This window comes from Aspergillus undulatus (assembly GCF_047715775.1).
Source record: "Aspergillus undulatus strain CBS 261.88 unplaced genomic scaffold BDV17scaffold_42, whole genome shotgun sequence".
In the NCBI taxonomy this organism is placed as follows: Eukaryota; Fungi; Ascomycota; class Eurotiomycetes; order Eurotiales; family Aspergillaceae; genus Aspergillus; species Aspergillus undulatus.
Window position 1 is genome coordinate 64,677 of NW_027396646.1, and position 12,270 is coordinate 76,946.

The window sequence follows — 12,270 nt, forward strand, 5'->3', positions numbered from 1 at the left end:
ACATTTTCAGCAAGCCAGCCATTGAATCAGGTGTTTGTCTCAGTTTGATCCTAAGAAAACTTCGGATAGAGTAAGGAAGATGGTCATTTCAAACCTTCTCAGCCGCCGTGTGCGAGCCCGCCCAGATGAGGACGAAGAAGTCTACTCCGACGACTCGGGGTCAGGATCAGAACCCCCGAGCGAGGACGAGGGGTCAGCCGAAGGCTCAGACAGCGGCAGTGAAGGCTCACTAGACGGCGATGATGATCTCGTATGTCCTGCACGACTATATCACTCTCCCAGAAGCAAATTGACTAACTCCACTAGTCAAACTCTGACCAAGAAGCCAGCGACCTCGGCTCAGAAGAAGACTCGGACTTGGAAGAAGAAAACAACGATGAAGACGTCAAATCATCCCTAAACAATATCTCGTTCGGCGCCCTCGCCAAAGCGCAAGCTTCATTCGCGCCGAAATCTAAGCGGCGCACCAAGACCCTCAAAGAAAAGGAGGCACCGACAAAGTCACCACTAGACGACATCCGAGCCCGCATCCAAGAGGCTCGAGAACAAAAGCGCAAAACGTCAGCAGCATCATCAAAAGATAACTCAAACCCGAACCCCACGAGTTTCGACAAACCGCCCTCCCGCTCCTCAAAACACGCACCGACAGTCCAGTCCTCGAAATACGCCGTCTCCCGGAAACGCACAATCATTGAACCACCCAGTGTCCCTAGATCTCGAGATCCCCGATTCGACCCTACGATCGTCGGCCGCAGGGGAGGCGGGTCATCTAGCGGCCCAGGCAACGCCTACGCCTTCCTAGACGAGTACCGCGCGGCGGAACTAAAGGACCTCAAAACCGAACTTGCAAAGACGAAGGATCCGAAACGGAAGGACGCCCTCTCGCGCGAGATAAGAAGTACAACTGATCGACTGCGGTCGATCGAGAATAATAAGCGTGAGCGGGAGATCCTGGCTGAGCATAAGAAGCGCGAGAAGCAGCTTATTCGGGAGGGGAAGAAGGCTTCTCCTTATTATCTGAAGAAGTCGGATGTTAAGAAGCAGGCACTTCTTAAGAAGTATGAGGGTATGAAGAGCAAGGATCGGGCGAAGGCGCTGGAAAGGAGGAGGAAGAAGGCCGCGTCTAAAGAGAGGAAGGAGATGCCGATGGAGCGGAGGGGTTTTGGTGGTGGTGATGATGAGGCGCCGAGAAAGAGGCAGCGTTTGGATTGAGGACTACATACAGAGTTTACGAGCGATGATTTCGTTGTACATGCTTGAAGATAGAAATGACTTTGTTTGATACGCCTGAGACTCTCGTAGCCAGAGATGGGAATATGAATTCAGATGGCCACACATATTAGTTGACATTACCCAAAATTACCCGCAACCTTTCTCAGCCACGCAATGAGATCATCCCAGAGAAAACATGGAACTACCTATCATGTTTCTGAAGACCAACAGCAGAGGAATGATAATGAGAAAGCACATGGTATCGCAACTGGGCATCAAAGCCATATAATAATCACCGAGATATCAAAGGTCGAAAAAAGGTATGGACAAGATTCCTGAGACATGGAACAAATGGAAAAACTCCGCATTAACGCCGCCTGGCCATGAATCGGGGTCAGGGTACAAGAGAGCGTATTGTCTTTTTGAGCTGAAAGTATCATGACGACTAAAATGGGGATAATAGAGAAGCGAAGTTAACATATGAAAACCAACCTGAACCTATTTTGGGTTCAGTTCATGCTGTTCATGTAGGGCATATCCATCTCAAATCATCATGCGCGCGGCCGAGAACGTTCCATACCAGCTTGTATCATGGAGCTGTGTCATCAAGACTGCTGCACAGAATTAAAGCTGGGAATAAGGGCTGTAGATCGTTGATATCGAAGGTTGGCCAGCTGGCAACGTCTCAAGAATGGAACAGCTCCCAAGCACGTGCACAAAGCCCCAAGAATTCTTCCTTCTTTCTCCGCTGTGTCTCCGGGGAGTCTCGTCCAGCACCGAAGGGCCCATAGGCAGGGCCCGGACCATGTCCCAAAGCGGGGTTTGGTCTATAGTGAGGATCAGGCCCATGGCCTAGTGGTGGGCTACCGTTGTCTCGCTCATACTCGCTTCTGGGGCGACGGCGTGCGGTTCCTTCAGATGCGTATGCGCCTGGGTGGTGAGGAGCATGGGCGTTTGCCATTGGTGCAGTCTCCAGGTGAGGCATAGCAGACTTGGGTCCATTGGCGATGCGGGGAGAAGGCGGGGTTGGTGGTTGGTGGCCACCGTAATGCACGATGCGCGGCAACAGATCTTCACGTCCACCAGACATATCTTGAACTGCCTCTTCGGCTGAGCGGTACTCGCGAGGTCGGTTTGATTGCTGCGCGCTTCCTGGAATCCGAGGTGACGGTAGAGGGGGTAAGTTGTTCGCTTGGTTTGAGTTGGAAGCAGTTGAGCTTTGGTAGTAGGGTGTGCGGTTTGCGTCACGGTCTCGAGAAGCCGCCAGGGCATCGGAACCGAACACGTCTGACAGGGGTGGAAGGCGATTGCTGGTTTGTGTGGCGGGCACATGGTGAATATGTGAAGTAGAGCCTAGCGTTGGGCTCTGGTTGACGACATGGCGTGTCAACGGCTGTGGCTGGTGCCGGCCTGTGAAAGTTTGATTAAGCGGTGCGGACTGGATAACGCGCTCGTTGGCAAATTGCGCTGCTGTGGGAGGAACAATGGACAATCCAGCAGGCTTCCTCTTCGACGTAGCCTTTGGGATGCTGAATGGGTTGGATTCTGAAGGTTTCGCCGCGTCAGGGTCGTCATCTTTGGCGGACTTTTGGAGTCTAGCTTCGATTATATGCCGTTGCTGGTCTCGCACTGACAAGCTTCTCTGTAGTTGTTCTCGCATAGCCGGATCGTGAGTCTGGAAGCCAGGGGACAAGCAGGCGATTCCCACGTCTTGTATACTGAGATCGCGAGCTGTCATGGGACCACCAGGAGGGCGAGCTGATAGTCTCTCGGAGTTGGGAAGACTGGTGGAAAGGTCTAGCTTTCTGGGCCGAGGACGGGTATGAGGTTGTATTCCAGGTGAAGAAGGCGGCTCCTTTTTCACTATAACTTTCGGGGCATTGCTTCCGCTTTGCGAGCTAGTAGTACGTTAGATTCGACCGTCGTCTAACATCCTTGATGGTATACTTACGAAGGGGATGTTGGTTTCTTCCCCACGGGAGAACTCTTGTTAGAGGATCCATCACGGGAACCAAGAGCAGCACGCGGCGGGGTAATGCTGGACTGGGTGCTGGAGTTTGCTGGTGCCAGCCGTCTTGGACTGGAGTCTCTATTCATGCGGGGAGATGGTAGGGGTGCGGCCGGGCCAGGCGCGACGGCGGTAGACATTATAGACTTCAGCGCAAAGGACGGAGAGTCGGAAAGCGAGCGACGAGGGCAATACGGCGTATAAAAATGATGTACAGCGTGACTTGAATCTAGAAGGCGGTGCAGCGAGCCTAAAGCGAGCGACTCTGGTATCCGGTCGATGAGAGCCACAAAAACTCCCTTCTTCCAGCTAGTAACATATAACCTGTTCGTATATATATAGAAGCCGTCTGCGTCCCAAGGCTGTGCCACGATCTGAAGCGAACCGTTGTATGAGCTTCACCTGTAACAGGAAATGTAGAGGAGCGATGCCGAATCAAAAAGCGCGCGGTATCAAGCGATCAGCGGTGGAAGCGGCTAACGAAGGTCTGTCGTCTCCGCGAGAAGGTTTAGAAAGAAAAGACAGGAGAGACTGAAGCTAACGAAAGGAGGCTTGGGCGGCCAACGGGAGACAACTTCAACCCAAAGAGCGAGCCACGGCGAGGACAAAGGCGACGAGAATAATAATGAAAGCCGGTGGCAGGGTACAGCGAGCCAATACCGATTCGGAAGTGCCCCGGGGAGGCTTGGTCGAATGGTTGGGTTGAAAGGAAGAAACCTGGGCACGCTGTTGGAATGGCTCGATGAGGGGAAAGGCGGTTATCCCAAGCTGGCTGGCGGCAATATGAGCACGATGAGAGGTCAAAGGAAATAATAATGAACCGGGATCTTTGAAGGCCTAGCCCAGAACGAACGCAATCGGCCAAAATGAGGGCAGAAAAAAAGAAACGAAAGAGAAAGAAGAGCGCGCCCGGAGGAATGCAAGAGGCAGAAAAGAAGCAGCTCGCGGGGACCGAGAGAAGAGTGAGGCTCTGGAGGAGGGAAAGGAGGGAGAAGAGAGGAAGAGAGCTGGAGGAGGCGGGAGAGAGATTACCGACGGAGATGGAGATGGACTGGAGTCTTACAACTGTGTCCAGAGAACGAAATTAAGATCCTTCTTTGCGTTTATAAAACGAAATTGGGCTGAAACAGAGCCACCAACTGCGAACAGTTCGCATGCATCTGTTCCTGGCTCTGTGCTGGTGGAGCGCCTGCCCATCTGATTGGCGTCGCCTGAGACATGGTTTGTTTCTGGCTGTGATGATGTGACACTTTTGTGACAACCTCCTTTTCGCTCCTATAAATCTCGCGCTGAACCCTGCACGTTTGGAGCTCGATTTGAGAGCACTGCCATGTCCAACTTCAGTCACAGAGCCTGGTAGCCTGCTGCTAACGGCCGTCTATCCACGGAGTGTCCTGGATGGATGAGTTCGCAAAGTAGGGGCACCAGCTCCAGCGACCCATCCAGATCGATCCAGCCTATGAAGATCCTGGCGCCGGCGCTTCGGGCTGCTTTGTATGGAGCCTGCGACCTCCAAGGGCTCTCCATTCAACTGGGAATCAGCTGGTCTCCTTTGTCTTTCGCCTCTTCCTCTTTGCCTCTTAACTGCTTCCTCCAGAGTATGGATTTTTATTCAGATTCTCGAGAGCTGAACCCTGATAATAATGCTGTGTGGGAGACTGTTTCATCGCCCCAATGTAATCCGTTACTATTATCCACCAGCTGGCGCCGGTGGACACCCAAGACGGTCAATAGTCTCGGCTTCCATGGCCTGTCACACATTTATGAATCACGATCCCTTCCCCTCATCCGATATCCTGACTGCCCCGAGTCTTTCTGCCCCGGTTGTCTGCTTCTGGGATACGCTCGCCCTGCTTTCCTTTTTCCCTGTCAGGCTTTCCGACTCGACGTCTCACATTCCATCGGCCTTCTCCTCGGGCTCCAACAGAATAGTACGATTGAGGTGAGACTCACCTTCTGGAATCAGCCAGATGTTGAACAAAGGCGACAAAGCCACACTCAAAAAGCCTCGCATCTGCGATATCTAGACTACATTTGAGGCTGTGATCCAGGCAGCATAGGACCGTGCTGGATTCCCACGAGCAAACTAAGCTGTCACGTCACAACTGATCTTCGACTAAATCGTTGATCCTGAAGGGGTCCAAGCTGGAAGCCTAGAACCTCCTCCCTTGAACCTTCTTCCCTCTCTGTTCTGATAAGTTCCCTTAGTTTCCTAGCCTCGTCCCAGCCGCTGCACGGGAAGCTTCTCCAGGCGGAGATCCCTCTGCAGGTGTAATTTTCACTGGCACAAGCTGAGCCTGGCCTAACCCACGTCAAAGAAAGTACGTCAGACTGCCTTTCGCTGGCTGGATTGAGGTCTTGCGTCCTGCTTCCCTATCACGCAGTTTACGCTGCAGGAAATGATCCTTTTGTCTATCTTACCTCGAATCCCTCGATATCTGAGTCAAGCGGGGTATGTACACTATACAGCAGGACAGCTGTCACTGCCAGTCAACAACGCACGCCAACCGAGTGACAACACAACAAAATGCACTGCACGGGCTTATCAATCTACCCTCACTTGCGGATCCAGGTACCGAACGCCGCTTCAAGTGGGACTTGGAACTTCTAGACTGCCTCGGTGCTTCATCTATCTAGATGGCGAAACTCACGTCATACAGAGTACGGGGATTGAATCTTCCATCCCTGTTGAGGTTGCAGCGCCAATGCTAACTTGCCACACCTTCATGCTCTATCGGGACGAAGTCATTTGCTGTTTTTGCTCTTTGTTCTCACTCATATATATCTGTAGATGTATGAGATCATCACATCATGAGCTATAAAATGTCTCTGACCCGGCTCACTGCTTGAGGACCTGCACATACCTGCGGTCAACGGAGAATGTGATGAGATCAGGCCACCGGAATTCCAACAATCAAGTTCGCAATAATAACGCCCCACGGCAACTCGCTTTGAGACAGGTAGTTTCTTCCAAAGTTCCTCGCGGCTCTGGCCCGACCCGGCTGCTGAATACAATCATCCAGACTTTATGCGAGAAAGTCTACAGGTGCAAGTTACGTTAGACCCTTGGTGTATTGCTTGTCCCTTACAATACAAGCCTCAAACATATGTCCACAGTGTACTACGTTCAAATAAACCCTTTGGAAAGCAAAAATTACCTCACTTCATGCGCTTATTAGCCCGTTAAGACTAGATCCCCAGACCGAACTTATGAGCCTGAGGCACCAGCCTCCAAGGCGGTGGATGTCCCTATCGATAACCGCCGCCGAACTTTTTTCTCCGGCGATTTGTAGAGCCGCGATCTCCTCCCTCATAGCGCCCTCTTTCCCTTACCCCTCCCATTGCATCTGTCGCGGAGAAATAGCGACGGCACTGAACTTATTCGACACACTTGCACCGACGCCGACGCCTCCGCCGCGACTTCCCCCGGATAGACCTGCATCTCCCCGCAGCCAACAACCCTAATCCAGCTACCTGAGAAGACAGACAACGAAGATGCCCGGCTCCGTCCACTCCCAAGATAACGACCAATCCATGGTCGACGCTCAGGCCCAAGAGAACATCGAGCAGGAGGAGGAAATTCTAGAGGAGAAGAAGATCGTCGTTGTATGTGCATCTCTTTTTCCAAACCCGACTGCTCGCTCGCGGAGAGTTAAACGACGCGCGCACGGATATGGATATGGATATGGATGGACCATGGAATCTCAGACTAATACGTTTATGCGATGGTAGTTACCCGGTGCCACGGACACAGCGGCCTCGTTCCAGTTTGAGGGGGAGGGACACACACTGGGGAATGCGTTGCGGTATGCGATTATGAAGAAGTATGTCTCTATCTCCCAACTCATTGTGGCTTCATGGTGTTTGGCGGTCTTGAGTTACTACAGAGGTCGATAATTCGTATCTTGGTGCTGACAATCCACCCTTGACAGCCCCGACGTCGAATTCTGCGGCTACACGATCCCGCACCCGTCAGAGACGAAGATGAATATTCGGATTCAGACTTATGGTTTGTATACCCATCCATATTCACATACCTACATATATCCCACCCGCGTCCATCTTCGGACTAACTCTTTTAATAATAGAAAACACAACCGCCATCGAAGCACTAGAAAAGGGCCTCGACAGCCTGATGGACCTGTGCGATGTCGTAACGGATAAGTTCACTGCTGCGCGGGACGGGTTTAATGCTGCGCAGGCGGATCGGATGGAGTCATGATGTCCTGCTGTGTTCTGTATGGTTCTGTTTTTGTCCCTTACTTCGACTTGGATAGGCGTTATTTGATTTGTTTGTATGAGAAGAGTTGAAGTTGGTTTTATTGATATCTGTGTATATTGGCTGGTTTATAGACATATATTTCGTTACATTACGTTGCGTTGCAACTTCAGGAATCACGCATAGGACTTTGCGGATTTACTATGCGGTATATGGCTTAGAGGTCGACCTGGCTTTGGTTCGGACGGGTTAAATGCGCTAGTAGTAGTGGACCATCGGCTCCTGCATATAGGCGGTATGATGGGCTCTTTTAACCCATATATATGCCGTTATTATGAGGAGATGAGTAGCTCATAGCAAGCAAGACCACAAAGTGTTTAGCTGTCTAACCGACATGACCACTGTGATTCAAGAGACGTGGCTTATTCCGGCAATCTAATATATACAAAACGAACACCCTCTATGAGCTTGCACACGGGAGTCCATACATAGGGCATCGAAATCTCGAAATAATGCTAGCCTGAAAATACAATGGGAAACATGGAATGGATTGGAAACATAAGAGAATGCATTTAATTGCGGCCCTCCAGGAAGCCCGAGATGAAGTTGGGGGGCAGCCGGGCGCCGGGGTCTTCCTCTGGCCGGAAGTATTTCATCACGTGGGAGAGCTGTTTCCAGTAGTTGAGGGTTTCCTAAAGTTAGAGTTAGCTTGCTGGACCGGTTCGTGCGGCTGAAGGTGGGTGGTATGTGTATGCTCGGGTGTATTCACGCATAGCCGGACCCATCCATGTATGGCGGGCTCGCGGATGACTTGAGACACGGCACCGCATGATAGTGTAGACTAACCTGGAACTCGGCGTGGCTCTGGAAGAGGAGCACATCAACGACATTGAGTTGGCTGACGTAGCGGTGTTTCTCGAATTCCTGGCGGATCTTGGTGCGGATGGCGGAGACGGGGATGTTCAGAGAGTACATTGTTTGGATCTCGGGGGACTATAGAAAGCAATTATGGGCTATGGTTAGCCTTTCTCTCTCCAATTGACGCCGTAGCCATAGCATGGGTATCGCGGTAACTGCTGTGTCGTGTTATGGCTGAGCGATATATGCCGTTATCATGCCGTGCCATGCCATGCCATGCCATATCAAACCATAACTACAACCACCGAGCGTCTGGATCATAAAGCAAGGACAAAACCGGGGTACTAACAGCACGAAGCCAATCCCTATAAGACAGAAGGACACGCTTCTTCGCATCGCCCCAATTGACAGCTATATGAAGGTATCAAAGGTCAGCATCGGGATTCGACCATTGACATCGCGCCAATTTCAAAGATACATCGGGCCGTCGCGGAGGAGGGAAGAACATACAGGAGCGGGTGCGCTGCGCGAGATATGTCGGGTTGATGGTCATCTTGAAGAGGTTTTGTTCGTCGTGTACGCGAATGGGACACTGCGGAGGGGCAGGAGTCGTTGCGAGGGGAGAACGAGGTATAGCCGGGCTGGATTGGAGGAGGTTTGCGAGCCTGGTTTGGTTAGTGCTGCCGTGTGGAGAGACGGGGTGCTAAAATTGGATTCACCGCCTACCGTTTTGAAAAATTTCTTTTGCGGGTTTGAGATTGCGATGGTCCTTCTCTTTCTCGTTGACACTTGATTTTATCTCCATAATTGTTGTTTCTCGTTCTGCTGGTTTTCCGGTGTTTTCGATAGCTTGGGACTCAAGGAATATCTTGTATCCGACTTGTTTTGCACGGCCACTCGATCCCCACCACCTCCCCTCACGATGGCGCCAAAGGCAGGCGCAGGAAAGCCCAAGTCGACCAAAGGCGACTCGAAGAACAACAAAGTCCTCGGCGCAAAAGTCAGCAAGAAGAATGTCAAGCGACCGCCGCCAAAGGAGGTGAAATCGAAGGCCCGTACCGAGCAGAGTCAACTGAAGAAGACGAAGAAGAGAGAATACACAGAGGCCGAGCTGGACCTTCCCAAGCTGAACATGATCACGCCCGTTGGTGTTGTAAATCCGAAGGGGAAGAAGAAGGGGAAGACGTTCTGTGATGACCCGGTATGTTGTCTTCTGCTTGAGGGCTGGACGCCAAAAGACATGCTAATTGTGTTCTTGTCTTAGGAGGCGATGATGACGATTTTCGCTATGGTTAATGCCGAGAAGGAGGGTCAGATTGAGTCTAAGATTATGAAGGCCCGGCAATTGGAAGAGATTCGTGAGGCGAAGAGGAAAGAAGCGGAGGCGAGGCAGTCTGAGAAGAAGTCTAAACTGGTATGGAACGAAGCTGAGATTGAGTGAAGTTGATTTTGCTGACATGCTGTTTTGTAGGAAAATGCCAAAGAATCAATTCGCCAGAACCGCAAGAGCAAGGGAGGCGCCTCCAAAGACTCCAAGTCAAATAAGACCGCCGAGGCCGACAGTCCGAAGCCGAAGTCAAGCGGCAAGAAGAGTGTTGCGTTTGCTTGAGTGGTTTCGTACAAAAAGTAATTCTGTGTATAGCATGTTCTATTCTGTATCTAGAGGGGTCTTCGGCGTTTCTATGGGTCTATCTATATCTTTCGAAGCATGACATGAATGACACTCGTGACGAACATCACCGTCATCACCATTGCACAAGTTTATCAGAGCGCAGCGCTAATCAATAATCGGGAGGTTCATTTTACGCCGCATGGGGTCAAAGTCGCCCTCCTTCTCTTCGAAAGAGATGTCTATGTGGGGATCGTATGAGCGCCCGGGTACCTTATCCGGTTTCTCAGCCACGGGAGGCGTATCAAGATCGATCTCGTTCGCCATCAAGTTCAGGAAGTTGTTCACCTGCCAGGGATTAGAGTGAATGCCTAATGCAGGGCATCAGGGGTAGTGACTCACCGGCTTTACAAACCATCTATCACCCCCGAGCTCGAACCAGCCAAGGTGACCACCCCAAGACGTGGTCATCATGACTCCGTAAGGTGTCTGAGCGATTTCCTGGAAAGGAAGCGCTGTAATACTTGCGATCTGTTTTGTGTCAGATAATGAAACTACCAGAGTTCTTGAAATCTTACTGGATCGTCCTCGGCTTGTATCACAAAGAAAGGGATTCGGATTGAGAGTAACCCGTCAATGGAAGATGCATCACGGTAGTAAGCGCCTTCTGTAGGGTAACCCCACAAGCGGCATACCAAAGCCCTAAAGAAAGTTAGAATGAAAGGGGATACAATTCAAGAACATGATGCACACCTGTCGAATTCGTGCAGATATTTGATTTTCCTGACTGCATCCCCATCAATCCTTGGATTCTTTACAATCTCTTCGGCATGACTAAGAGATAATTAGCACATTGGAAAACTCATGGACAGAGCTTTGCATACTGTTCGAAAAGTTGTTTCATGCTGGTACCCATCACTTTGCTATACACCTGGAGACCCATAAAGCTACTTTGCAGGGCCACATTGCTCAGCTCCAGGTTCCAAGGGCTTGCACAGAGGATTGCTGCTTTCAGCTGGCAGGCGTCGCCTTCCTCGCCCAAATACTAGCAAAGTTAGTTAGTTGAACACTACACAAAAGTAGAAGACGTACGTTGGCAAGAATGCTTGCGCCGAGAGAGAACCCAATACCAAAAAGAGGTCGGTTAGGGAAGGCCTTTCGCAGCCACTTCACAGCTTGACGAACATCCCACGTAGCACGAGCATTATATAGCACACCAGTAGATATCTTCATCTGGGCACAGCCTCTTGAGTTGACAACACAAGCTTTCCAGTTCCGGTCTGCAATCAATGGATGGATTACATGGCGCAGGTAAAGTTCGTGAGAACCGCCGCTTAGACCATGCAGGACAACGAGCATCGGCTTATTGTCGTCTGATGGCAGAGCAGCGAATTCATCTTCGGATAGCATCGCCGTCCGCTCAGGGAGACCTGAGGGTAGGGTGTACTTTCTCTCTGCGTCGGTTGCTTCGGGGTCTGTGGGTGGTTCGTATGGTTCAACCACAAAGTCAATTGCAAAGTGTCCCTTGTATCTGACGCTGTCAGACTCGAAGACCCGGCGCTTGTAGTACACAGGAACCGTATCAAATTTCACTGCAGTCCAGCAGGTCTGTAAATGGCCGTTGAACAGCAATGGATTGAGATCGCATCTTTCAGGCGTGGCGATGCGGCAGAGCTCTGCCAGTGTAGTTTGCTCTTTGGCGTCAGATTTGCTGGCTTTCTTGGTAAGAAGGAGATTGTTCTCTTTGGTGCCGTAAAACGAAATTCGCCCACCAGGGCGGGCCCAAGAAAAGATTCCCATTGCAACCACCAGGCCAACGAGGACCGATATAAAGAATGTGCTGGAAAGCGTGAAAGAAAGAAAGTTAGCGAAGGAAGCCATAAGGCAAGCTTCACCTGCGTATCATGGAAGATGGGATCAACAATATGACTGACAATTCTGAGATTAGCTATATTAGAGAATTGAAGCTGCGAAGGAAGTAATTGTACCTGAAAGTGGTTATAAAAATTATAGATCAATAATGGAGAAGGTTTGTGCACCCGGGATGCAGTCCCATGGCTGGCGCCACAGAAGGAATGGGAGATGCCTCGGCTCACTGACGCCAAGACCAGACTATGAGCCACTCAATCAACCAAACCCAGTGGGATACCAATGCGAGACATGAGGAAGATGCGGTGAGCGTCTTCAAAGAGTCCCGATGGGCAAACTTCTCTTCTTTACTCAAAGTTCAGAACCATACACATGACATGCTGGTGTAGACATTCATGGCCTGCGACTTTGTATTGCCTCAGGCATCAACAGATGTCCGACGTGATGGGTAAGCAGATCTGATCTTATCTCCAGCGAAGGATGCCGATCGGTTGA

At 50.9% G+C, this 12,270-nt stretch overlaps 7 protein-coding genes across 7 annotated transcripts; 5 read left to right on the plus strand and 2 right to left on the minus strand.

Moving 5' to 3' along the window:
- Nucleotides 1-25: 25 nt before the first annotated feature.
- rrp36 (putative pre-rRNA processing protein) lies at nucleotides 26-1,299 on the plus strand. The gene is made up of 2 exons (XM_073754511.1): nucleotides 26-250; nucleotides 307-1,299. The coding sequence occupies exons 1-2, from the start codon at nucleotides 80-82 to the stop codon at nucleotides 1,210-1,212; spliced, it is 1,077 nt and encodes a 358-aa protein (XP_073613300.1). The 5' UTR covers nucleotides 26-79; the 3' UTR covers nucleotides 1,213-1,299.
- A 495-nt stretch (nucleotides 1,300-1,794) lies between these two features.
- On the minus strand, nucleotides 1,795-3,861 carry BDV17DRAFT_152709 (uncharacterized protein). The gene is made up of 2 exons (XM_073754513.1): nucleotides 3,164-3,861; nucleotides 1,795-3,110 (listed from the first exon to the last, which is right to left on the minus strand). Exons 1-2 carry the CDS (start codon nucleotides 3,358-3,360, stop codon nucleotides 1,898-1,900), a joined length of 1,410 nt encoding a protein of 469 aa, XP_073613301.1. The 5' UTR covers nucleotides 3,361-3,861; the 3' UTR covers nucleotides 1,795-1,897.
- A 651-nt stretch (nucleotides 3,862-4,512) lies between these two features.
- BDV17DRAFT_152670 (uncharacterized protein) lies at nucleotides 4,513-5,439 on the plus strand. The gene is made up of 2 exons (XM_073754512.1): nucleotides 4,513-4,818; nucleotides 4,878-5,439. Exons 1-2 carry the CDS (start codon nucleotides 4,717-4,719, stop codon nucleotides 5,256-5,258), a joined length of 483 nt encoding a protein of 160 aa, XP_073613302.1. The 5' UTR covers nucleotides 4,513-4,716; the 3' UTR covers nucleotides 5,259-5,439.
- A 718-nt stretch (nucleotides 5,440-6,157) lies between these two features.
- On the plus strand, nucleotides 6,158-6,826 carry BDV17DRAFT_269306 (uncharacterized protein). Its single transcript, XM_073758564.1, has 2 exons — nucleotides 6,158-6,272; nucleotides 6,409-6,826. Exon 2 carries the CDS (start codon nucleotides 6,431-6,433, stop codon nucleotides 6,683-6,685), a length of 255 nt encoding a protein of 84 aa, XP_073613303.1. The 5' UTR covers nucleotides 6,158-6,272; nucleotides 6,409-6,430; the 3' UTR covers nucleotides 6,686-6,826.
- On the plus strand, nucleotides 6,716-7,442 carry BDV17DRAFT_293461 (DNA-directed RNA polymerase core subunit RPC19; the record flags this gene model as incomplete). Its single annotated transcript, XM_073762620.1, has 4 exons — nucleotides 6,716-6,826; nucleotides 6,953-7,080; nucleotides 7,153-7,229; nucleotides 7,309-7,442. 4 exons carry the CDS (start codon nucleotides 6,716-6,718, stop codon nucleotides 7,440-7,442), a joined length of 450 nt encoding a protein of 149 aa, XP_073613304.1.
- Nucleotides 7,443-9,112: 1,670 nt separating this feature from the next.
- On the plus strand, nucleotides 9,113-10,007 carry loc1. Its single transcript, XM_073754514.1, has 3 exons — nucleotides 9,113-9,498; nucleotides 9,562-9,711; nucleotides 9,769-10,007. The coding sequence occupies exons 1-3, from the start codon at nucleotides 9,220-9,222 to the stop codon at nucleotides 9,904-9,906; spliced, it is 567 nt and encodes a 188-aa protein (XP_073613305.1). The 5' UTR covers nucleotides 9,113-9,219; the 3' UTR covers nucleotides 9,907-10,007.
- Nucleotides 10,008-10,074: 67 nt separating this feature from the next.
- BDV17DRAFT_283236 (putative hydrolase, alpha/beta fold family) lies at nucleotides 10,075-11,706 on the minus strand (the record flags this gene model as incomplete). Its single annotated transcript, XM_073760323.1, has 6 exons — nucleotides 10,075-10,254; nucleotides 10,309-10,437; nucleotides 10,485-10,608; nucleotides 10,660-10,740; nucleotides 10,791-10,951; nucleotides 10,999-11,706. The coding sequence occupies 6 exons, from the start codon at nucleotides 11,704-11,706 to the stop codon at nucleotides 10,075-10,077; spliced, it is 1,383 nt and encodes a 460-aa protein (XP_073613306.1).
- Between the last annotated feature and the right edge of the window lie 564 nt (nucleotides 11,707-12,270).